Source organism: Stomoxys calcitrans, chromosome 3 (genome assembly GCF_963082655.1).
Source record: "Stomoxys calcitrans chromosome 3, idStoCalc2.1, whole genome shotgun sequence".
In the NCBI taxonomy this organism is placed as follows: Eukaryota; Metazoa; Arthropoda; class Insecta; order Diptera; family Muscidae; genus Stomoxys; species Stomoxys calcitrans.
In genome coordinates this window covers 14,256,823-14,283,542 of record NC_081554.1, presented here as the reverse complement: position 1 = coordinate 14,283,542, position 26,720 = coordinate 14,256,823, and the positions used below count along the sequence as shown (strand labels likewise).

The following is a 26,720-nucleotide window of genomic DNA, read 5'->3' as shown; positions in this document are numbered from 1 at the left end:
GGGACAGTGAATTGTGATAAGCCCTTCGACATTCTTCCTCAATTTGGCCCAGATCAGTCCAGATTTGGATATAGCTGCCATATAGACCGATCTCTCGATTGAAGGTTTTGGGCCCATAAAAGGCGCATTTTTTGTCCGATGTGGCCGAAATTGGGGACTGTGGATTAAATTAAACCGCTCGACATACTTCTGCAATATGGCACAGATTGGTTCAGATTTGGATATAGCTGCCATATAGCCCGATCTCTCGATCTAAGGTTTTGGGGTCATAAAAGGCGCGTTTATTGTCCGATGACGCCGAAATGTGGGACGGTGAGTTGTGTTAGGCTCTTCGATATTCTTTTTAAATTTGATCCAGATCCGTCCAGATCTGCCATATAGGCCGATATCCCGATCTATAGTCTTGGTCCCATAAAGTCGCATTTAAATCCGATTTCACTTAAATTTTACACAGTGACTTATGCTAAGCATTTCGACATCCGTTTAGTACATGGTTCAAATCGGTTTAATTTTAGATATAGCTACTTAAAAGACCAATATTTTGTTATACGCAATTGAAAAATGACTAGCACTTATAATTATTTGGGCCAAATCGGAACATATTTCGATATAGCTGCTATGGGGCATAAGGTATTCATTTTTCACCGGATTTTGGCGAAAGGTGTTTTACATATATACCCGAGGTGGTGGGTATCCAAAGTTCGGCCCGGGCGAACTTAACGCTTTTTTACATGTTTTTAATTTATTTTATCTTATTTTATTTTATTTATTTTTTTTTTATTTTATTTCGTTTTATATTTATTTTATTTTTTATTATTTTATTTTATTGTTTTTTATATTATGTACATTTTTTAGTAATTTAATTTTAAATCAAATATTCAATTCAATTGTCTGTATCACTTTCGAATATTGACGTCAATCTACTATTGAGGTTAAACCAAACACTATTTAAAATTTACATATATCGATTTCATTTCGGTTTGGTTCACTTAAAATTCCATCTGCAACCCCAATTTGTACTTTTTGGGCAGGCTTCAACCCCTGCCATGCTGTGCATATCAAATTATAACAAAACTTTCCACTGGTTTTTGGCTTTTGTGTGCGATGTCCAGGGAAATTAAGGGCATTTATTATAATACCCCACACGGGTCAATGCATTACAAATTTAAAGTGAACTGTTTAAGAGTTCAGAGTTCAACATTTCCACTGAACAAAAAGGCAAATCAAGCACGCAACTTATTAATCAAACTGCCTCTCCCTCATATTTAGCACCTGCTAAGGTGGATGTGTGAATAGAATAGCTTAAAGGAGCTATTTTAACATGCAATGCAATACTGTGGGTGGAGATTGGGATTTACATGTAAGCTTAGAAAATCTTAGGCTCCATTCTGTTTGTAAAAATTCACTGCGGTACGATGTTGCCCAACCCACAACTCATTATTCCTTTTTTTTGGTATTTAGATTTTTTGCACCTGCATCCTTAATGATGTTTTGAGTGCGTCACATATTCGCCAGGTATTTGCGTTCTCATCAAATCATTATCCCTCCAGGAGATTTCTGTTTGCTCTATTTAATGTTGTCTCTCGATGTGACGTGTAATTGACGTCATTGAGGGGTTTTAGCAAAATTAAAAATGCTATCCAACCGACAGGCTCCCCTACATTACTTGCTGCTAAGTGGCTTATATAAGCAACAATAACATGAAATCCCAGCATATGGGAATATGACAGTCACTGCATCCGCATGAAGCTTAATTTTATGGAATTACAAATTACCACAACGTAGATCATCCTAAGACTACTGCCCCTCTTCTCTCCCTCCCTACAGTGAACTTTACTTAAATTACTTGATCCTTACCCATACATACATACACTTTGAATGTGTTTTAATACCGTTTTTCTTTTCTCGTCTTTCTTTTTGTTTCTTATATTTCGCAAAAATTTGCATTTAGGACGACGATACTTGTTTCGATGAGACCTCATTGGCCTCCACAACCTCATCAGCGTCGACGACTGTTGGCCAGCATGGACATGGCCAGCACCACAACCACAGCGTCAACATAGGTGTGTGTTCACAGCCAAAAATGCCTCCATATCCCATTGGTGGCTATATGGTGGTGAATGATGCCACCTCAGTAATGAGTGCAGCGGCGACGACGGGTAAAGGACCTACAACATCCAACACCAATGCTAGCAACATTAGCAATACGACCACAACACAAGTGCCCACAACGACACGTGTTACGCGTCGCACAAGTGAGTATACTAAAAAAAAACAACAACACAAAAAACAGTCAAATATTTTATTCCTTGTAGTTGGCCATGTTTATTTGCGAGGGTTGTATGATAAAGAATTTTAAAAAAAATATAAAATAGAAAATTAAAAAAAAAAAAAGAAATCAGTACTTATACTTTAAAAGAAAAACATTTTTGTGTAAAAAAAAAATAAGAAAACCTACGTCACTTTAATGCTTAAAATTATGAATATATGAAATTATATCAAAATCAGTCAATGGAATGGTGGGTCAGGCGTTGAGGGTTTGTAATTTTGCTTTCACTGCAATGCCTCAACTTTCCGTGAAGGAGTTCCTCTTCATTTATTTGGCTTCGGCTAGTTTAGAAAATGCAGAACAAGGCAGTTAAGAGGGACCTCAAAAAAATTATTTTATAATTTTTTCTTACAAAAATGTTTTATTGAAATTTTTTCCAAGATTTTTTTTTTAATATTGACTTAAGAAAATTTTTCTTAAAATGATTTTTGTTTAATTCAAGATTTTTTATTAAAATATGTTCTTTGGAGAACATTTCTTGAAAATTTTGTGTTCTTAGAATATTTTTTGATTATTTTATACTTACAAAACATGTCTGGAAGACTTTAACGTTTGAGAAAACTTCTTGATTTCTATAAATAAAATAAAAAAAAAAAATTAAAAAAAAATTAGTTTTTTTTTTAAAAATTTTAAAAAAAAATCTTCTTTTCTTCAGAAAAATAAGTTCTGTAAAATTTCTCTTAACATAAAAATGTACAGAAATTTTTGGAAAAATTTGTCGTTTGAGAATTTTACAATTTTTGTTTGTTTCTCTTTCGAGACGAGCTGAATGATCGAAGATGCAAATGGAAAAGGAAGCCAAAGATAGCAACACACACCAACCACTATGGGACGCGTTTCGTCTTTGGTTAGAAGAGTTTTCAACCATATTAGGTGTGATGGCTTCAAGGGCCGTTCGTTGCTATGTTGTATTTGAATTGTATTAATAGCGAAAGCGCATCTATGATACGGTTACCACATTAACCAAACTCGACAACCCTGCTTATTAGCTGTACTTTTCACAATGCATGTATTTTTGTGTAATGACAGACATTCTATCTGTAACAAATTACACTTCTTCCGTACTACACATGATTTTGGTTATCTGTTGGAAGTTGTATTGATGGCTTCGAACGCTTAGATATCAGATTTATATTCTACTCCCATATTGTCACGATTATGTCATGATTATGTTATGTTTGGGGGAGCTTCCCCTAGTGGCTTATAAAGAGTTTTTTTCAGGGGCGCTACAAAAGTAGACCGATAGGGACAACAAACGGCGCTATATTTTTTGGCACTCTTTTGACATTTCTCTTCAGTAAGGTTTGCCATTTCATGATGGAAAGATATATGAGCCAACAACGAGTCGAAATTATTAAAATTTACGTACTCGATGAGTCATCATTGCATCACGAAAAAATTACGGTTTTGGTGCGGTTTATGGGCCGGCGGCGTCATTGGGCCGAACTTCTTCCTTGATGTTCAAGGCCGGCACTTTATTGTAAATGAGAAATGCTACCGTTCAATGATAACAAAATATTTTTGGCGCCAAATGGATGATATGGACATGTGGTTCCAACAGGATGGCGCCACAAGCCACACAGCGAATGTCACAATCAATTTATTGGAAATCAAGTTTGGAGAATGTATTATCTCACGAAATCGTCCCGTTGATTGGCCGCCTCGATCGTGCGATTTGACGACCTCAGACTGTTTCCTGTGGGGTTACGTCAAGCCTATGATCTATGCCAACAAGCCAGCGACGATTGATGAACTTCGTACCAATATCGAACGCGAAATTTCAGCAGTATCGACCGATTTTTGCTTGAAAACCATTGAAAATTGGTTTTAGCATCTGGACTTCTGCAAGCGCGCCCGTGGTGGCCATGCAAAAGATATCGAGTTCCATACATAATGGCATCGAACGTACTTTAACAGAAGATTCGAGTTTTAGGCTTAGTATAAGGAGGCCACTGTAGCGCAGAGGTTAGCATGTCCACCTATGACGCTGAACGCCTGGGTTCGAATCCTGGCGAAACCATCATAAAAAAATTTACAGAGGTAGTTTCCTCTCTTAATGCTGGCAACATTTGAGAGGTACTATGCCATGTAAAACTTCTCTCCAAAGAGGTGTCGCACTGCGGCACGCTATAAAAAGATGGCCCCTATCATTGAGCTTAAACTTGAATCGGACTACACTCATTGATATGTGAGAAGTTTGCCCTGGTCCTTATTGGAATGGAATTTGCAATAAGAGAGTAAACAAAAGTTTGCTTTAATCAGCCCTCCCATCCCAAAGATACGGTGTTTTTGAAAAATGGGGTGCGGATGGAGGGTACATTCCCTCTTTCGAAATCCAAAAAGAAGTATCTTATTCTCATTAGCTTTAATCAATCGTTTTTGAGTCCAAAAGAAACGGACACTAACGAGCAAAGTTCAATTATTAAAAATTTTGCCTTTTAAGAAATTTTCGTTCTAATGCGTTATGTTAAATTTTTTTTTTTTAATTTTGTCATTTCTTTGAAATTATACCTTACCTATATAAGGTTGAAAAGAGGGTGCGGATATTAATCCTTCCCATGTCACTAAGGACATACACCCAAGGCAGTAAATAGCTTGTTGTTAGGTTACATAAGGTAAGGTTGAAAAAAGGGTGCAGATATTAAACCGCCCCATGTCACTATGGACATACACCTAAGCCTGTAATCGGCTTGTTGTGCGCTCTAAATACGAAAAAAAATTAACCTCGAAAAAGAAAATCTAAGTTAGGAATTCCGTGCTACTTACAAAATCCTTAACTGTTTGCCACTCCCCGAAGTGGGTTCATGTCTGGTATAGTGCCCCCACCTAAATGCATGTATCTGTTAAACGCGAAAGCCGGCAATGACAAATGAAATGCTCTAAGTCTCATTATCTTCCCCATATGCCCTACACATGCTATCACGTCCTTATTGTTATTGCAATTTTACTGTCCGTGAAGATGTTCAAACTCGAAGTCCTTGCGTTAGCAGCACACCACCTCACTCATTCCGTGATCGCCATTATCTCCGCCTGCAGGACCGTATTATGGTCAGGCAGTCTAAAACAGATTTCAGTCGCTGGGTTCTCAATGTAGACCCCCAGGCCAGACCTGTAACATGATCTGCCAAATGTCAATACAAGGGTTCCGTCAACCCAAGGCTGTGCCACTGGCAGCAGTGCCTCGCACTCGACCTCAAGGTTCATCTCAGGTATCCGATCGAAAACCTCTTCCCTTGCTTCCAGGTTTCCTATGATCTACTCCCATCCTCAATCCATTCTCCCATCGCCTTAAGTCTCATAGCCGCAGTAGCTGCCTCACACTTAATCTGTATGTCAATGGGTCGGATATCTAGAATAGTCTCCAGTGCCCTAGTGGGCGTGGTCCTCATCGCTCCGCCTATGCAAGGACAACATGTTCTCTGTACCTTTTGAATGGATCTTATGTTGCACTTTTTCTCCATAGCAGTCCACTAAACAGCTGAGGCGTAAGTAAGTATTGGTCTAATCACGCTCCTTTAGAGCCAGTGGACTACCCTCGGATTCAGGCTCCATTTCGAGCCTACGGCCAGTCTACATAGTGCCCAACATCTGTGAGCCTTCTCAGTACGCTCCTGAATGTGACACTTTCAATTCAGTTTCCTGTCCAAGATTACACCTAAGTATTTGACCTTGCCAGATATCGAAATCGTCTTATTGAGGAAACGTGGTGCGTTAAATTCGCCCACCTTCGTCTTCCTCGTGAACAGGCATTTTTCAATCTTCCCTGGCTTAACATTGAGACCTCTGGGTCTAACCCAGTCATATGCCATATGCAAAACCCTTTCGGCCCTTCTGCATAGCTGGTTTGGGTCCTTACCACTTAGAAGTATTATAACATCGTCTGCGTAGCAGACGTACTCAAATCCCTCCTCAGTCAGCGTCCGTAATAAGTCACTTATGTTGGTCACCCATAGGAGTGGTGATAAAATGCCCCCTGTGGCGAGCCTTGTGCCACTTTCTCCCTTATATTTATGCCATGGGACTCACACAATTTATCCACCTGTTCCTTAGCATATAGTTTATCCAGTCTCTAAGGACCGATTTCACCCGGTACACGTCTAAGGATTGGATTAATGTGTCGATCCGCACATTGTTAAAAACCCCCTCGATGTCAATGCATACCGCTACGGTGTACGTTTTGGCATCGAAGGATTCTTCTATTTTTTGCACAACCTCTTGCAGGGCAGTCTCCAACGACCTTCCCTTGACATAGGCATGCTGTTTGTATTTGAGCAGTTTGCTGGATTTTCTACTCTTTATCATGGTGTCCACAATACGTTCCATGGTTTTGAGTAGAAAGGACGTAAGGCTTATAGGTCTGTAGGCCTTTGGTGTCGCATAACTTGCCTTGCCAGGCTTGGGAATAAATACCACCCTTGCCTCCTGAAAGAATTTCAGAGTATATGCAAGTCCTAGGCACACTGTGAAAATAGTTGCTAAATGAGGCGCCAGATAGTCTGCCTTTTTCTGTAGTAACGCCGGAAAGATTCCATCACGTCCGGGTGACTTAAATGGCTTGAAGCGGCTTTTTGTTAATTAAAAAAAAAATAACCTCGAAAAAGAAAATTTAAGTCAGGAATTCCGTCCATAATTGTTTTCCATACCACGCCCTTTAGTTGGTTTATGTCTGGTATTGTATCCCCACCTAAGAGTCGGTGTCTGTTAGCCGCAAAAGCCGGACAAAGACATAGGAAATGCTCCAACCTCTCATCATTTTCCCCGCAAGCCTTACACATGCTGTCACTTGTCGCACCGATTTTGCATAAGTGAGCTTGTATTCCTAGGTGTCCTGTTATGATACCGAAAGCTTCCCTGCAGTAATAGCCTCGTCTTCTCACAATCATTACATTGAGATAAAACTCGGGCATTTAGTCTTTTATATGATTTCTGTCCTTGGAAAATATTTTGTGGCGGAATTTGGCGGTTAAATTTGACTTTTGACCCAACAATTTTGCCTTTACCAAACTTATCATACAACCCTCGCTCTATTATAATTATAATTGTTGTTGTTGTTATTATGTTACTTGTTTGACTCCTTTATTGTATATTAAATGGCTGCTAATTACCGGCATTATTATGCAATTAATTAATTTTTGTTTTGTTTTTCCTTTTTTTTTGATTTATGTTGTTTTTATTTAATATCTCTTTTATTTTGTTTGTTTTTTTTTTAATTTTCTTTTCTTTAAGGTATTTAATAAACGTTTAGTGGTTATTGCTTTGGGTAGTTGTGAAACATATATTCCTAGTACCACTATTGCCACTCCTCTTATATTAATTTTTAGTGACTTTAAATGTGACAATTACTAAAAAAAAGCCAAAAAAAAACAAAAAAAGCCTTTAGAACAAAACTTTTTTATATATAGAAGGCTTGCTAGTCGCTAGATTTACAAAAAAAAACGTACTTGTCTCTTGAAACAACTATACGTTCAGTTCGCGTTATTGGCTGTTGTGATATATATACCAAAGCAAAACATAAAAAAAACACCGGAAACAGGAAACACTTGTACCCTCTCTACTTTACACATACCTACTTCAACACACACATACATCCAAATTCCACAGTTCAACATGCAAACTAACACACGAAGATGTAGTTTTCACTTTTTTTATTCTCCTTACTCGAAATTAACTTAGTGTCGGTTTTTATTTATTTCTCTATGGTAGTTTTCTTGCATATTTGGCTAGTTCATTTGTAAATTTCCCTGAAATAGATCCTAAAAAAAATAAAATAAAAAAAAAAAAATAAAATCGCTAACTGTTTTTTCTTGCGACTTCATTTCGGTGTCTATTATCTAACATTTGTTTGAAAAAAAATTAAAAATATTTAATACAAAAAAAAAAAACATTACGTATGTACCTATTCAAAACTCCTTGTGTGATGATGATGATGTGTGATGGCAACTATTTTTGACTTCTGGGGAAAATAGCAAAAACTGAGGATCCCTATACAAAGGATGATTATCATAGATTCTTTGACAACGCCTTAGAATGTAAATATATATACAAATATTTTGTTTTTTTCTTTTCAGTATATATTTTTGTACAGACATACACATAAAAATCATTTATATACAATATATATGTAAATATTTCAAGTATTTATATGGGTGATTCCATACAGAAAATATTTATTTTTCTTTATGGTTTTAGGGACAAAAAAATGTCACTACTTGATTTGGTTGTTGCTTTATCTACAAATCTTGGGTAGTTTTTTTTTTATATCACACTAGCTGGACCGGACCCGCTCCGCTGCGCCTTCTTTTACTTTATATGGAACAACATTTTCCTTGGAATATTTATTTTCGACAATTAAAGAGCTTTTAGTGAAATACCATGCTACGAAAATAGTATATCGCTTGACAAACAATATTAGTGCCTTTATCTGAATACCATATGATACTTATTGGTCTTCCAAATTAAATTTGTATGTATGGTGTACTCCATTCTTAAAATACCTTATTTCATGCCGATATATGATGTCTGATTTAGGAATGTTTTCGGGGAGAGCAGCATCGTGCTCTTCTCTAAAAAATACCATTTATTTAAAGCCCATATTGCCATGGCTTTTAAGGGAGTTTACAGGATGAGGAGTCCCCGAAACACATGGCCCCAAAATTGGTTATCAAATTTGTTTTCTAATCTCAAATAACTGTCATTTGAGCCACATATTGGCATGATCGAAAAATGTTCGCCCTTTGGGGGGTGTTTTGTGTTTTAGGGAAGGGATTATGCCTTAAATACATAGTCCTACATTTGGATATCAAATTCGTATTCTACTTCCAAATACTTTTCTTTGAGTCCTATATTGCGTTGGTCAGTAAAAAATTTCTGTTTGTGGGGTATTTGGGAAAGGGGTAGACCCCCAGAAAATTGGTTTCGAAAGTGGTTATCGATTCTTGCTCTACCCCGCAATACCTTCCATTTAAGCCCCACATTGACATGGTCTGTAAATATGCCCGATTTAGAGGGTGTTTTGGTGAGTGGGGTGATTCCCCCAAACACTAAGCCCTGCAAAAAATATCAGTGCCATTGGCCTCAAAATTGGATAACAAATTCGTTTTCTAATCTCAAATAGCATTTACTTAAACCCCTTATTGAAAAAGCCAGCAAATATGTCCGGTTTGGGGTATGAGACCTAAAAACTATAAATATCGAGCTCCACTGTCTTGAAGACCCAAATTGTCTTGATGAACAAACACCTCCTACTCGAGGATTGTTATGGTGATGGGACGTCCGTTAGACAGTTGATCCCGAATGTTGATGTCAGATTCACGATCTACTCTCAAATACCCTTCATTTGAGCTCCATTTTTCCATAGTCGGCAAGCATGACCGGTTTGGGGTGGGGGGGGGGGGGGGTTGGAGGCCACCGTAGCGCAGAGGTTAGCATGTCCGCCTATGACGCTGAACGCCTGGGTTCGAATCCTGGCGAGACCATCAGAAAAAATTTCCACGGTGGTTTTCCCCTCCTAATGCTGGCAACATTTGTGAGGTACTATGCCATGTAAAACTTCTCTCGAAAGAGGTGTCGCACTGCGGCACGCCGTTCGGACTCGGCTATAAAAAGGAGGCCCCTTATCATTGAGCTTAAAACTTGAATCGGACTGCACTCATTGATATGTGAGAAGTTTGCCCCTGTTCCTTTGTGGAATGTTCATGGGAAAAAATTTGCATTTTTGCATTTTGTGGGGGATGAGGCGGTCACTCAGTGACTAGGCTTTGAAAATATATATCAGATTCGTGTTCTACTCTAAAATACCTCTTATTCGAGCCCCAAATTGAAATGGTCAGCAAATACTTCCTATTTGGGTGGTGTTATGGGGGTGAGGTGGCCCCATAGACACTCATTGATATCAGATTCATGCTTTACTTCCAAAGACCTTTTATTTGAGCCCCATATTGCTGTGGTCGTAAATTTGTCTTCTTTGGGGGATGATCTCGGGGATGGGCGGGCCCACAAACATTTGGTCCCACATCTGGATATCAGATTCGTATTCTACACTCAAATTCCTTTCATTTAAGCCCCATATTGCCATGGTCAGTAAATAAGTACTGCTTGAGGGGTGTTTTGGGGAGAGATGGACCCCCAGAAACTTTGTCCCAAATTTGGATATCAGATTCATATTTTACTCGCAAATTTTTGAATTCCATATTGTTATGGTCGGTAAATATGTCCAATTTAGGGGTGTTTTAGGGGTAAGGGTGGTCCCCCAAACACTTGGTCCGACAATTGAATGTCAGATTCGCTTTCTAATCTTCAATACCTTTCATTTGAGACCCATATTGGCGTGATTGGTGTATAAATATATTTGGTAGGTTTTGGGGTGGGGCATTTGTATGCGTCAAATTTCAGCGAAATCGGATAATAAATGCGCCTTTTCTGGGTCCAAAACCTCAAGTCGGGAGATCGGTTTATATGGCAGCTATATCCAAGTATGGATTGATATTGAAAACGGATATCGAAAAGCCTAACACGTCTCACTGTACCAAATTTCAGCGAAATCGTGTAATAAATGCGTATTTTATGGGCCCAAGATCTTAAATCGGTAGATAGGTCTCTATGGCAGCTATATGCAAATATAGACCGATTTTAAAACATGTCGAGAAACCCAACATAGGTCACTGTGCCAAATTTCATCGAAATTGCATAATAAATATCCCTTTTATGGGCTCAAGACCGAATAGGGAAATCGGTATATATGGCAAGTATATCCAAATATGGAAAGATCGGGGTCATATTGAAAACGGATATCAAAAAGCCCTAGAGGGCGTGGTTTCGTGTTTGATATCAAGACGACACCTGAAGTCGAATGCGAGGCAATGCTAGACGGCGGCAAGATCTTTGAATGAATAAACTCTGGTTTTGCCATCTGGTGTATGCCTACAAAGCTAGGAGATAGAGTGGGCCTGGGGATCTACATTGAGAATTGGGCCATACTACGGTCTTGCAAGTGAAGATTCAGACGATCACGGAATGCGTGAGGTGGTATGGTATTAACACGAGGTCATAGAGTGTGCACAATATTATAAAAAATAAACAGACCGTCGAGGCTATAACAATGGGTGGATCTGGATAGCGAGAATACGAGTCTTTTAATAAAAGCAGGTAAACACTAGGTCACTATGGCTTTTCGGTCATCGAGGTCCGCGAAGCAGGACTGCGCCTTCAAGGGCACTGGAACCTGTTAAAGATTCCCGACCCATAGACATACAGATTTAGTTCAAGGTAGCCGCTGCGGCTATGGGACTTAAGGCAATGGGAGAGTGAATAAAAGATAAGAGAGCATCGAGGAGGCGATTGGAAACCTAGAGGGCGTGGTTTCGTACCTGATGCCTAAGGCGACACCTGAAGTCGAATGCGAGGCAATGCTAACCGGCAGCACGATCTTGGATTGTCAAAACTATGGTTTTGCCATCGGGTATATGCCTACAAAGCTAGGAGATAGAGTGGGCCTGGGGGTCTACATTGAGAATTGGGCCATACTACGGTCCTGCAAGTGAAGATCCAGACGATCACGGAATGCGTGAGGTGGTATGGTATTAACAAGAGGTCATCGAGTGTAGACAATATTATGAAAAGTAGACAAGCGGTCAAGGCTATAACTATGGGTTGATCCGGATAGCGAAAATACGAGTCCATTATTAAGAGCAGGTAAACACTAGGTCGCTATGGCTTTTCGATCATCGAGTGTGCACAATATTATTAATAGTACACTGGCCGTCAGGGATATAACTAAAGGAGGATCCGGATAGTGAGAATACGAGGCCATTATTTAGAGGAGGTAAAGACTAGGTCTCTATGGCTTTTCGGTATTATTATAAATCTAATAGGACTAGGGCGCACTTATGCAGAATTGGTGCGGCAAGTGAGAGCTTGTGTAACACATGTGGGAAAGATGTTAAGACGCTACACAGTAAAAAATCTGCCGTTCGATAACGGGTAGAGTTAACTCTTGGAAATGTTGAAAGGTAAGAGCTGAGATGTTAACGAGACCATGTGAAATTTCAACACCTTAGGAGATTTGGGCGCATCTTGGCAAATCTCCATTAACAAAGATTTATCTCATGCCGTAGGATGGGGGGTATACTAATCTAGTCATTCCATTTGTAACACCTCGAAATATTTAAAGCTAGTCGCTCGAAATGTTGCACAGATACCGATCCATCGAAATGCCTTATTTAACCACTATAGGGCTGAAACTTTGCGAAATGACATTTACTATGACGTCCAACATTCGTGCCGCGCCCCCGAGGCCACCCGACCCATAGACATACAGATTTAGTGTAAGGTAGCCGCTGCGGCTATGGGACTTAAGACAATGGGAGATTGCAAAAAAAGATGGGAGAAGGTCGAGGAGGCGATTGGAAACCTGTAGGGCGTGGTTTCGTATGTGATGCCTAAGGCGACACCTGAAGTCGAATGTGAGGCAAATCTTGCCGGCGGCAAGATCTTGGATTAACAAAACTCTGGTTTTGCCAGCTGTTATATGTCTACATGGATGGGTCAAAGCTAGGGGATAGAGTGGGCCTGAGGGTCTACATTGAGGATTGGGTCATACTACGGTCCTGCAAGTGAAGGTCCAGACGATCACGGAATGCGTGAGGTGGTATTGTATTAACTACGTCACTATGACTTTTCGGTCATCGAGTGTGCACAATATTATGAATACTAAACTGGCCGTCAGGGATATAACTATAGGAGGATCCGGAGAATAGAATACGAGTCCATTATTTAGAGGAGGTAAAGCCTAGGTCTCTATGACTTTTTGGTATTATTACGGATCTAATAGGACTAGAGCGCACTTATGCAGAATTGGTGCGGCAAGTGAGAGCTTGTGTAAGACATGTGGGGAAGATGATAAGATGCTGCACAGTGGGATAGAATCGAAAAAGCGAGTAAAAAATCTGTCGTTCGAAAACGGGTAGAGATAACACTTGGAAATGTTGAATGTTAAGAGCTGAGATGTTAACGTGCAATTCAAACAACCTGGGTCCTTAATAACAATGATTAATCACTTGCCGTAGGATGGGGTATATACTTATCTAGTAATTCCGTTTGTAACACCTAGAAATATTGAAAGCTTGTCGCTCGAAATTTTGAACAGATACTTTTTTTTATAGATTTGGGGCCATATCGGTTCAGATTTGGATATGGCGCCCACATCAACCGATCCATGGAAATGTCTTCTTTAATGCCTTCGGAATATTTTCAAAATCGCATCTACTATGACCTCTAAGTATGGCCAGGATCGATCACTAAACTGGCATAGCTCCCAAAGAACCTATTTCTTGATTTTAAAGAAATTCTTATCGACTTATTGCCCATCTGCCTATTATGATATAAATTTTTAGAATATCTATCTATCTGAAATTATAATATAGGAATATTTGTATGTATATATTTTGAAATTATTTTTTTGGAATTACCCATATAAATCGTAATAACCATTTTATAAATATATATGTATATACTATGAATGCATTCATTCTCATGTCAGTTGTTGTCTATAACGCCGTCAGTATTTCAGACAAGTCAGCTAATAAATCATGTGTTTGTCCCACACTCGTACGTCTGTCTAGCTATTGGGTTGCCCAAAAAGTAATTGCTGATTTTTCATATAGTCGGCGTTGACAAATTTTAAGCATTAATCGAATTGGATCGTCATGTAACTGAGCGTGAGATAGGAGAGAAGTTAAATATACCAAAATCAACCGTTCATTATCACATAAAAAGTCTTGGACTGGTGAAAAAGCTTGATATTTGGGTACCACATGTATTGAAAGAAATTCATTTAACAAACCGAATCAACGCTTGTGATATGGACCTTAAACGCAATGAATTCGATCCGTTTTTAAAACGAATCATAACTGGAGATGAAAAATGGATTGTTTACAACAAAGTTAGTCGTAAACGATCATGGTCCAAGCATAGTGAACCAGCTCAAAAACTGAGTGAGCTTGGCTGGGAACTTTTGATGCATCCACCATATTGCCCGACCTTGCACCATCAGACTACCATTTATTTCGATCTTTGCAGAACTCCTTAAATGGTGAAACTTTCAGCAATGATGAGGCTATAAAATCGCACTTGGTTCAGTTTTTTGCAGATAAAGGCCAGAAGTTCTATGAGCGTGGAATACTAAATTTGCCAGGAAGATGGCAAAAGGTTATCGAACAAAATGGCAATTATATATTTGATTAAAGTTCATTCTAAGTTTTATTAAAAATGCATTTACTTTCTTTTAAAAAATCCGCAATTACTTTTTAGGCAACCCAATACTACTTCTACCATCACCTACAAGGCTATCCAATCAAGAAACCAACAGGAACCATCCCCACTCTTAGCTTTTTTCACTTCTACTTTCATCCAATAAACAAAGAAACTTTTCACACATTTTCTCTTTGTCTGCTTGTCATTTTGACCAGCTTTTTTCTTCATTTTGTGTGATAATTTTAGGTCATCGCTGTGGATTGAATTTTCCTTTTCTTTTTTGGAGGCCTTAAATGCTTTTTCCCATTCTTTCTTTTCTTCATTTTTCGTTTGCCTTACTCAAACTTCATTATTACATATATTTTTATTGCTTTTTTTGTATGGAATCTTTCTCCAGCGTATTTATATTGGGACATCTACACGCCGCCTACACATATCCAAAGTACATACTAATTCAGACTGATGATTCCTCTCTACTAACATAAAGACCTTTTTTTTGTTTTCTATTCAACCATAATCAAAATTCTGTGCATGTCCTTTTACAATTTGTTTTTCGCCTTTAATACAAACAACAGAAAACGAACCATTTTTGTGTTAAATAAAAAAAGTGCTTATTGCAAACATTCTCCATAAATCATTATGAGCAAGATTTCAGAGATATAGTTTTGGAATTGTTCGCTAAATAATAATATTGGTATACGATTTCGTAGAATAAAAACTTTTTCCACTTACATACATATTTTATAAGACATATTGCTTCATGTTTTTCCAGGTAATTTTTATTATTTCCAAAAAGAACTTTCTACCAAGTTTTAATAGATTGGCAAATTCATAAGTATGCCTCTACGAGCTTTCTTACAACTTAAAGGATATTACAGAAGTTTTATCATTAAGCTCATTAGTAACGATAAAAGTATGCTGGGTGTCATATTTTCAAGGCCAGCAATATTTAAGTGTCTAGTATACTTGTTGAGGTTACAAAAAAATCACCGACAGTTGCAACTTAGGATATAAGAGTAAAAAGTATAAAGGACGTTACAATACCAATGTATCTTTTTCCCTGGGAAAACTGTAGTTTTAGTACACATTTCCTAAATAAAAGGTAGTTTTAGTACTCCTTCCCTTAGAAAAGGGTAGTTTTAGTACTCTTATCCTTGAGAAAGGGTAGTCTTAGTACTCTTACCCTAGAGAAAGGGTAGTCTTAGTACTCTTACCCTAGAGAAAGGGTAGTCTTAGTACTTTTACCCTAGAGAAAGGGTTGCCTCAGTACTCTTACCCGAGCAGTTTTGTTATACAATACTTTCCCTATGCGAAAGGGGACATTTTAGTACTATTCCCTTGGTGAAGGATAGTTTAAGTATTCTTTGCCTTGGGAAAGAGAAGTTTTAGCACTCTTTCCCTTGTGAATGGACAGTTTTAGCACTCTGTCCTTTGGGAAAGGGTAGTTTTAGTACACTTTTCTTTCAGACAGTATAGTTTTAGTACTCTTTTCATTGATAAAGTTTAGATTTAGTACTCTTTTCATTGATAAAGTATAGTTTTAGTACTCTTTTCATTGATAAAGTGTAGTTTTAGTACTCTTCCGCTTGGGAAAGAGTAGTTGTGGTACTCTTTCGCTTTGGTAAAAGAATGTATTGGACTATTTTCGTTAGGAAAGAGTAGTTTTAGTACTCTTTCCCTTTAAAAAGAATAGTTTTAGTATTCTTTACCTTTGGAATGGGTAATTTTAAGACTTTTTTCCTTTGGACAGGGTAGTTTTAATACTCTTTTCCTTTGGAAAGGGTATTTTTAGAAATACTTTCCTTCAAAGAGGCTATTGTGAGTACTCTTCCCTTTGGAAAGTGTTTTTCTAGAACTCTTTCCTTTGAAAAAGATAGTTTTTGTATTTTTTTTTTTGGCAAAAGGTGGAATTAGTACTCTTTTCCTTGGAAAGGTTAGGTTTAGTATCTTTCCTTGGAAAGGATTTTTTAGAGCACAGCTTTGGTACTCTTTCCCTTAGGAAAGTTTCCCTAATAAAAGGTTATTGTTAGTACACTTTCCCCTGGGATAGGATATGTAGCCTTTTCATTCAGAATGAGTAGTTTATGTACTTTTTTTCTTTGGAAAATGTGGTTTTATTAGTTTTTCCCTTAAGAAAGCGTGGTTTTAGTACTCTTTTCCTTGAGAAACTGAATTTTTTCTTGGCAAGAGGTGGTTTTAGTACTCTTTCCTTTGTGAAGGATTTTCTAGTACTCTTTTCGTTGGGAGAGCACAGATTTAGTACTCTTTCCCTTGGGAGAGCACAGTATTGGTACTCTTTACCTTAGGAAAGGTTATTGTTAGTACACTTTCCCTTCAAGAAAGTACGGTTGTAGTACTCCTTTCCTTGGGAAAGCGTAGTTTTTTCGTGGCAAAAGTGGTTGTAGTATTCTTTTCTTTAGAAAGGTAGGTTTAATACCTTTCCCTTGGAAAGGAGTTTTTTAGTACTCTTTCATTCGGGAGAGCACAGTTTTGGTACTCTTTCCCTTAGGAAAGGGAATTTTCAGTACTCTTATTTTCTTTAAGAAAGGGTAGTTTTAGTATTTTTTTCTTTGGGAAATGCGGTTTTCTTAGTTTTTTCCTAAAGAAAGCGTGGTTTTAGTACTCTTTTTCTAAAGAAGCGTAGTTTTAGTACTCTTTTCCTTGAGAAAGGGTGGTTTTAGTACTCTTAGGGTAGCTTTAATACTCATTCCCTTAGAAAAGGATAGCTTTAGTTCCCTTTCCCTTATGAAAGGGAAGCTTTAGTACTCTTTCCCTTAGTACTCTATCCCTCGGGAGAGTTTAGCTTAATCACTCTTTCTCTTAGGGAAAGGGTAGCTTTAGAACTCTTTCCATTGGGAAAGGGAACGAGTACTTTGGAAAGGGAAGCTTTCCCTTGGGAAAGGGAAGGTTTAGTACTCTTTTCCTTGGGAAAAGCCTAGCTTTAGTACTCTTTCCCTTGGTTCTCCTTCCCTTAGTCCTCCTTCCCTTTTGAAAGGGAAGCTTTAGAACTTTTCCCTTTAAGAAATATTAACTAAAGTAGTACTAAACTATTTCACTTTGTAAAGGGTGGTTTTAGTAAATTTTTCTCTTGGGAAAGGGTAGTTTTAGTTTTCTTTCCTATGGAAAAGGGGTACTTTTAGTACTCTTTCCCTTGGCAAAAGGTAATTTTAGTACTCTTCCCTTGGAAAAGGGTAATTTTGGTACTCCTTCCCTTAGAAAATGGTAAATTTAGTACTCTTTCCTTGGGAAAGTGTAGATTTAGTACTCTTTGCCTTTGGGAAGGGTAGGTTTAGTTATCTTCCCTTTGGGAAAAGATAGTTTTAGTACTCCTTCCCTTGGGAAAGGGTAGTTTTAGTACTCCTTCCCTTGGGAAAGTGTAGTGTTTGTACTCCTTCCTTTTGAAAAGAATTGTTTTAGTATTCTTTCCCTTTGGAATGAAAGTTTTTAGTACTCTTTCCCTTGAAAAGAGTATGTATAGAACTCTTTCCTTTGATAAACGGTATTTTTAGAACTCTGTCCCTTGGGAATGGACAGCTTTTGTTCTCTTCTCACTGGGAAAGAGCTGTTTTAGTATTCTTTCCCTTGGGAAAGGAAATTTTTAGTACTCTTTCCCTTGAAAAGGATGTTTGTAGAATTCGTTCCCTTGAGAAAGGGTGTTGTTGGAACTCTTTCCCATGGAAAAGCGTAGTTTTTGTACTCTGTCCTAGGGAAAAAGATGGTTTTAGTACACTTTCCCTTGGGAAAGTGTGGTTTTAGAACTCTTTGCTTTGGGAAAGGGTGGTTTTAGAACACTTTCCCTTGGGAAAGGGGTGTTTTAGTACTCTTTCCCTTGAAAACCTGTATAAGTAGAATTCTTTCCCTTGGGAAAAGATAGTTTATGTACTCCTCTCTTCTCTTCTCCTTGCGAAAGTGTAGTTTAAGTACTTCCCTTGAGAAAGTGTAGTTGTAGCACCCTTTCTATTGAAAAGGGAAGTTTAGTAGTCTTTTCCTTGGGAAAAAAGTAGTTTCAGTATTCTTTTCCTTAAGAAAGGGTATTTTTAGTTCTCTAGCCCTTGGGAAATTAATGTTTTAGTTCTCTGTCCTATGGGAAAAGATAGTTTTTTAAAACTTTCTTTTGGGAAAGGGTAGTAGTTTTACTTCCATTTCCTTTGGGAAAGGTAGTTTCAGTTCCCTTTTCTTTAGTACACTTCCCCTTGGAAAATGTTTGTTTGGTACCCTTAACCTTGGGAAAGGTTTGTATAAATCACTCCTCCTAGGAAATTAGGTGCGGTACTCTTCCTCTTGAGAAAGGCTAGCTATAATATCCATTCCCCTGGGAGAATGAAGCTTTAGTACCCATTGCATTCGGAAAGTGAGGCCTCACTATCCATTTCTCTGGGAAAGGATGGATTTAGTACCGTTTCCCCTAGGAAACTTCCCAACAGGAATCGAGAGAAATATTGCTGCTTTTGTCTTAGGTAGTGGCGGGCAAAGGAAGATCGGGATCACTCTGCGCATTTTCAAGAGAACATGAGCAATTAGCGTGTCCAAGTGCAAGTTTAGGACCATGTCGAGAATATTTGATTCCGGCACATACACTTTCATCTGCATTATTGTAGAGATTTCGTCGTGTTTCACCTACTTCGACTATTTGGCGCTGTAGATGACATTTGTAGTTTGGCCCGCAGTAAATGGAAGTTTAGGCCATCGTCCTGGAAACCACGAATACTACGAAGGCCTCTCTTTCACTCTCTATCACCATCGGAATGCTCAATGAAATGAAGATTTTGCAGCTGGCGTGTTATATTCAGGTGCCAATCATCTGGTGTTATCATCATGTCATCTCCTGTCTTAAATTGCTCAACTGACAACCCATCGGCTCCCGCTGCCTAATTGGTTTACTGGTATTCTTACCTTCCCAAACACTAAAATTCAAAATTTAAGCTGTAAAAATTTAAGTCTCTCAAAAATATAAAAACAATTCCAAAATGAATCTGAAATCTATATACTTAATGATTAATTTTATGTAACATATCACAAACATAAAAATGTTATAACTGCATACATATATCCAAAATTAAGAAAAAAAATCTTTAATTTGATAAAATAATTATTTTTCTATTCCTGTATTTCGTTTAGCCTATGATCTGGCCACACAATGTGAGTCTCGCCGAGCATCGCAGCGTAGACATACCATAGTCGGTTGCCAAAGTAATGTGGACGAGACGCATTCGATGCCTCCCTCAAGGCCAGAATCGCGGCAGTCGGATAAACACAACATCAATGTTGGAGGTGATTCTGTGAGCACAGCCAAACAGGTAAGTCAATCATTCTATTTTCAATGCCCTTTAACAATATTCGCAATATCCTTAAAATGTTTAGCTTCACAATGATTATAACCAACAACAGGAAACTCAAAGCCACCCCACAAACCATCAGCAGCCACAGCAGCTAAAGAGACCCCAAAGCCCCGACAATGAGGACAGTTGTACTGAGAGTCGTTCGTCATCCTCGTTAGGCCCGTGGAACAAATCATTTATGGATGAAAAGACCTGGAACGAACGTGGTGACGATCGTCTCTCGCTAACGCTTGAGGAAATTGTCCACATTCGTTCGGTTATGACCAAGGCCGAATTGGAAGGTCTTCCCGTTGGTATACGTGTCAAGGAGGATGTCGAAAAGCGTAAAATCTGTTTTCTTTGCCTGCGTACACGATTCTCAATATTCGGTCCTTGGGGTATACAGTGTAAGATATGCCAGCGTACCGTGTGTTCCAAATGCTATACCAAAGTAAGTTGCCAAAACCCTTAGACAAAACTGTGTCCATTATTGGTATTTCTTTTTTATTTCTACTCCCTAGATGCGCATTCCCTCGGAACATTTTCGCAATGTTCCTTTGGTTTTAATATCACCCTCATTACTATCAAGTCCCGCTGGTTCGAGCACCCCCTCACCATCACATCATGCCCGTTATATGCACTCCTCATCGACGGGCAATATCTTAGATGAAACCTTTCCCAAGTCTTTGATTGAAAGGCTAATGGGTTCAGAAGCAGAGCGTAAAGTATGGTTAAGATCCTCTAGTTTGAGGGCAAACACTTAATTATTTTTTCTTCTTCTTTACATTAGGCTCGCAATTCTGTGGGCAGTGCTCCATCATCTCCAAAACACCAAAGATCTAACATGAGTACCCCCGGTATTATGGCTGTAGGTGGCAGTGGTGGCAATGTTGATGTTGCTGCTGCAGGTCAGGCAGTTGAGGCTATACACGATACATCATCCACAATGACCACTTCCTATACGGCTGGTACCACCACCTCATATAACACACATCAGCATTCACATCCTCACCATCATCCTGCACATCAGCAGCAGCACAATATGCAACAAACCACCTATCATCCCCAGCATCATTATGCTTCCATGGCCATTGCCAATGGTATTCAATACCACCATGGCAGCGGTAAGGAGAATCATGCCACCAACAACCGACATTTTAGCATTATGTCGCGCAGCATGGAGGGACCCCGCAGTTTGCCAGTGCATAGTCCAGCATCCAGGCCACACTCGAACAGCAGCACATTGGATCGAAAGTAAGTTTTGGGAAGAAGAAAAAAATTTTAATATCAAATCGGAACGAATCATTAATCCTCCGGAGAAGTTTGTGCGAGATGCAGGTAGTGAAATGGCATGACACACAATTCTTAAGGTGCTTGACTATGCCCACGACATCGATATTATCGGTCAGTCAACAAAAGCGCTAACTGTGGCCTTTGAAATAATCAAAAAAGAGTCACTTAAAATAAAACTAAAGGAGATGATATTAAAGCTCGATACGCTATGCAAAGCCGGACAGATAGAGAAAGTCGGAAACTTTGAGAATGTCAGCAATTTTCGGGAGCAGTATTTATTATGTGAGAGAGATAGAGTTTTCTAAGGTCTTACATACATACCCAGCAGACCGCGTCGTCGATAAGAAGACATATGATGACATTTTCATACAGTTGTCGCGAAAATCATGCATGACATATTAAGCGACATTGTGAACGAAAATGTCATCATGTCTCGTGACAATTCAAGTGATAGGTCTGTTACGATTTCCTTTAGAGAACGTGTGTTTTTCGAAGAAAAACATAATTAAAATATTTTTTTTCTCAATAAAAAAAAAATTTGCTGACTTGTTCGTGGTCACGGTTAGTGAATTCGTTAACAATCAAATTTCATACCAGACAATCTGTAAGACACCTCAGGAGATGGCATATCTCGTCTATGGTTGGCAATCAATCAAATTGTCTTAAAGAAGTCTTTAAAGACTTGAAGACTTGTTTAGCATGCGGTAGGGTTGTATGTAAGAAAAAAGAAAAGTGAGTACCCTGAGCCAAGGTTTGAATGATAAATTACTATGAAAAGGCAAGTAGCAATGCAAATTATAACCCACCACAGAGACTGGAACTTTGAACTCCACTCTGTGTGGTGTTCTTCCTTATCATGAGAAACATAGTTGGGTGCTGCAGGCCGTTAACCGCTTGCGGATAGTGGAATTCTACATACGGAGTACCTGTAACTGCAGTCGCGGACAATCAGCAGTATCGAGTGGAGAGTCAAAGTGAATGGGCGGACGGCACCGGCTCTTGCTTATATATGAAGTCCCTATGACACTCGATATGATAAAGCGAGTTATTAAGTGAGCAATGACCAAGTTTTTCCCTCGTCGATCGGTCGTATAGACCGGAACGAGCTTTCTCACCTATAAGTGCCTGCCTTGGATCGCAACCTCCACATGCTTATGTGGAGGTGGCGAATCCAAAGACAATGGATTATGGTGGGATATAGAGTATCCTATGTTCTATCTTTCGTCTGCTTGGTTTTGTACATCCAGATCAAGAGGGATCTGGGTCTGAGTTGAGTGGATCTGGCTGGTTTTCCCAAGACCTTCAACATACGCGTCAAATATGTTCTAAATCTGTATATATCCTGATACAGCTCCCCTTTAATCCAAACTCCCTATCCTACTTCTTGAGCCCTTAAAGGGCGCATTCTGAAATTTTACCCAATGACTACTATGGTCTCTAGTATTCAATTCAATTAAGGTCTGAATCGGACTATATCTTGATATAGCTCCAAAAGCATAGAAATACTTTTCTTTTATCCTTTGTTTGGCTTAAAAGAGATACAGGGAAAAGAATTCGACAATGCGATCCATGGTGGAGGGTATATAAGATTCGCCGCGGCAGAACTTAGCACGCTTTTACTTGTTTTTTTTATACCCATCATATATATTCATTTATTCATTCCGGTTGCAACACATCGAAATATCAATTTCCGACCCTACCAAGTATATATATTTCAGATCGTCGTAAAATTCTAAAACGATTTATCGATGTCCGTCTATCCGTCTGTCCGTCCGTCTGTTGTAATCACTCTACAGATTTCAAAAATTGAGATAGTGACCTGAAATTTGACCAATTCGGACCATATTTGGATATAGCTGCTATATAGCCCATAAATGCTTTATTTTTTAAACGATTCCTCTGAAATTTGAAACAGGGAGTAGCTTTAGGCTTCCCAACATAGGACCCAAATATGGTTCAGATCGGACTATATTTAGATATAGCTGCCTTATAGACCGATCTGCCGATAAAGGTCTGAAGCCCATAAAAGCATTATTTCTTAACCGATTTCGCTGAAATTGCAAACAGTAAGTAGTTTTAGGCCTTCCGACATCTGACCTAAATATGGATTAAATCGGACTATATTGAGATATAGCTGCCATATAGACCGATATCTAAATAAAGGGTCTGAAGCCCATAAAAGATTTATTTTTAAAGTGATTTCGCTGAGATTTGAAACAGTGAGTAGTAGCTTTAGGCTTCACAACATAGGACCCAACTATGGTTCAGATCGGACTACATTTAGATATAGCTGCCATATAGACCAATCTGCCGATAAAGGGTCTGAAGCCTATAAAAGCTCTATTAATACCCGATTTCGCTAAAATTTAAAATAGTGAGTTGTTTTGAGCCTCCCGATATCCGAGCTTAATATGGTTGAAGTCAGACAATATGTAAATATAGCTGCCATATAGACCGATCTGCCGATAAAGGGTCTGAAGTCCATAAAAGCTTTATATTTTATACGATTTCGCTGAAATTTGAAACAGTGGGTAGTTTTGGGTCTTCCGACACCCGTCCCAAATATGGTTCGAATCGGACTACATTTAGCTATAGCTGTCATACAGACCGATCTCCTGATAAAGAGTATGAAGCCCATTGAAACTCTTTTTTTTTATCCGATTTTGCTGAAATTTGAAACAGTAAGTAGTTTTAGGCCACTCACCATCTGGCCCTAATATGGTAGAGATCGGACTGTATTTAGATGTAGCTGTCATATAGACCGATATGCCGATTCAGGGTCTGAAGCTCATAAAGCTTTATTTATTACCCGATTTTGTTGAAATTTGAAATAGAAAATTCAACAGTGACTCATATTTATTAGACCATTAGACCGAATTTGAATGCAAAGTTATCCAATTTTCACCGGATTGTGACTAAAGGGTGTTTACATATATACCCGAGGTGGTGGGTATCCAAAGTTTGGCCCGGCCGAACTTAATACCTTTTTACTAGTTTTTTTTTCTTTTTTTTTTCTATGGAGTTGTTGTCAAACCATAGGTCCAGACGCTTTAAAATCGATTTCTCATAACTTAAATTTTCTTATAAAATAAGTTTTCGAGATCGAGTTTTCAGCTTCGTTGCTTTAAAAATATTTCTTGCATAAATTTGTTTTTTTTTCAAAAAGTTGTTTCTTATATCAAATCATTTTGAAAAACTTTCTTAAACACGTTTTTTTCTTATACACAATGTCCTTATATCAGTTAATACAGTAGTTTTATTTAAATTTAATTTACATTTTTTTTTTTATTTTCAGAAGTAAATTTTCCCGAGCCTATACTCTGTCGTCATCGGGCACCCAACTCAGCCAGGATCAGAAAGATAACATACGCGGTGAATTGGTACCGGTGTGCAATGATTGTCGTGGTCTAGTTATGGAAATATCCAGATCGGCCAAACAAAAACGATCTTCAGCCCGCAATAGGGCCATTAAGAATCTCACCCTTGACTTATCGCCTGTATGGAAATGAAGAGGCACTCACACACACACACACACGAATGCTTTGTGTTTAACTGCAAATTGATTGGAAGTTTAATGAATGAAAAAAAAGGCCACTGCATTTGTAAATGAGAGAGATAAGATAACATCACAACACATACACACACACACATACAAATGGCGCTTTCAACAAATGTTCTCATCATAATAAACTATGAGTTATGAAAAGTTATGAAAGAGAAGAAAAATAAGAAGAAGTAGAAGTAGCGACCAACAACAGTTAAAGGTGAACTGAAATGAAGACTACAAGAAGCAGAATTTCAAAGGACTATGAAAATAAGGAAATTGCAACTTTTTTATGTTAAAGGAAAAAACCAAAAATTATATATTCCCGCCCCCGCCCAATGACCCCTTAGACCCACACTTGTAATTGTTGAATGTGTTGATATTTGTAAATGTATATGGCAAAACCAAGACCACCAACTCATCACCAGAGTTGATATCTTTGGGATGATGTACCATACTCCCTATATATACCCATAAATGTATTGAAAATACCCAGGCTTTATTAAATAACAACAAGAAAAAGCATTGTTAGATGTTTTTATAAGAATGATATTGGAAAAACTTATGACCACAAGATTTTCATCTTAAAGTTTTTAAGTCAAAATATCACAAATTAGTTTTGTCTAATGGTTCGTTATGCTTTATTTACTATCCACACCCACCTCAAAAAAGAGGTTATCGTTTGTATTTTGTTTGCCTCTAACTCGTAGACATGAAGAGAATCAAAAGTTTTATGTTACTGTTTTTTTGTTTTTAAATTATAAAAAAATTTCAAATTTTCAAAGTTACGCACATTTAGAAAAAAAAGAAAAATCTTACCAACTAAACTGCATTTTGAGTTACTATTAAGTTATCCTGTGTGTGTGTAAATCAATAATTGTTTAAGTATTCTTCATATGGACATTTCGTTATTTCATTTGGTACTACCCATTGCAGCAAGCCCGCAATTCGATTTTCGCAACCTTTGAGTTGGCTAAATTTGTGTTCTTCTACCAAAAATGTTCGTTAAATTTGTTTTCGTTTTTACAACTAACTCTTATCTCTTTGTATATGTGTATACGATAGCAGCAGCATTAGCAACAGCTTAAATTTAATTTGATATAAACTTCTGTTTTGACGTTATTTTTGTATTTATATAAATATGCTAATGTTTATTTTTTTTATTATTCAATAGAATTTTCGTTTAGAGACTTAACTTTAGTATTTGTTTCCCAAACTAAAACTGTACGCAATTAATTTTTTTTAAGTTTTATACCTAAAAGAAATGATATATGCTATATTTATTCTATTTTTTACTATTACATTATTAGGTATATATAAATATATTTAAACAAGAAGAAAAAGAACAACAAAAATATATATTATAACTAAACAAGCATAAAATTTCTTATAATGTCCTGTCTCCTTTTCCTTATATTTTTCGCCCCCCTCCCCCATCCCCAATTCAAATATATAGGTAACTAGTTGGCCGTTTAAGTGCAAACGTTTCGTAAATAATGGTGTTTTATTTCTATTTGAAAGGTTTTATGGCACAACGAAAAGAACGCACAGTATTAGAACGACTTTTGCATCCTCCGTTTTTTTTTATACCCTCCACCATAGGTTGGGGGGTATACTAATTCCGTCATTCTGTTTGTAACACCTCGAAATAGGCATTTAAGAACCCATAAAGTATATATATTCTTGATCGTCATGACATTTTAAGTCGATTTGTCCGTCCGTCTGTCCATCCGTCTGTCCGCCTTTCGAAGGAGTAAAGCTAGCTGCTTGAAATTTTGCACAAATACTTTTTATTAGTGTAGGTCTGTTGAGATTGTCATTGGGCCAAATCGGTCCATGTTTTCATACAGCTGCCATATAAACTGATCTTGGGTCTTGACTTCTTGAGCCAATAGAGCGCGCAATTCTCGTCCGATTTGACTGAAATTTTGCACTTAGTGTTTTGGAATCACCTTCAACAACTGCGCGAAGTATAGTTCAAATCGGT

At 38.0% G+C, this 26,720-nt stretch overlaps 1 protein-coding gene across 5 annotated transcripts in view; it reads left to right on the top strand.

The window, feature by feature from the left end:
• Positions 1–26,230, top strand: part of LOC106081112 (protein spire) — a 222,303-nt gene extending 196,073 nt beyond the window's left edge. For 4 of the 5 annotated variants that reach the window (XM_059366140.1, XM_059366142.1, XM_059366138.1 and 1 more), the window contains 7 exons: positions 1,952–2,255; positions 8,296–8,358; positions 19,697–19,875; positions 19,940–20,347; positions 20,418–20,621; positions 20,687–21,150; positions 24,485–26,230. In XM_059366140.1, coding sequence (XP_059222123.1) covers positions 1,952–2,255; positions 8,296–8,358; positions 19,697–19,875; positions 19,940–20,347; positions 20,418–20,621; positions 20,687–21,150; positions 24,485–24,698 — 1,836 coding nt within the window. In that variant the 3' untranslated portion in view covers positions 24,699–26,230. The remainder of the gene's footprint in view (positions 1–1,951; positions 2,256–8,295; positions 8,359–19,696; positions 19,876–19,939; positions 20,348–20,417; positions 20,622–20,686; positions 21,151–24,484) is intronic. The other variant, XM_059366143.1, reaches the window with a different exon arrangement.
• Positions 26,231–26,720: the final 490 nt, after the last annotated feature.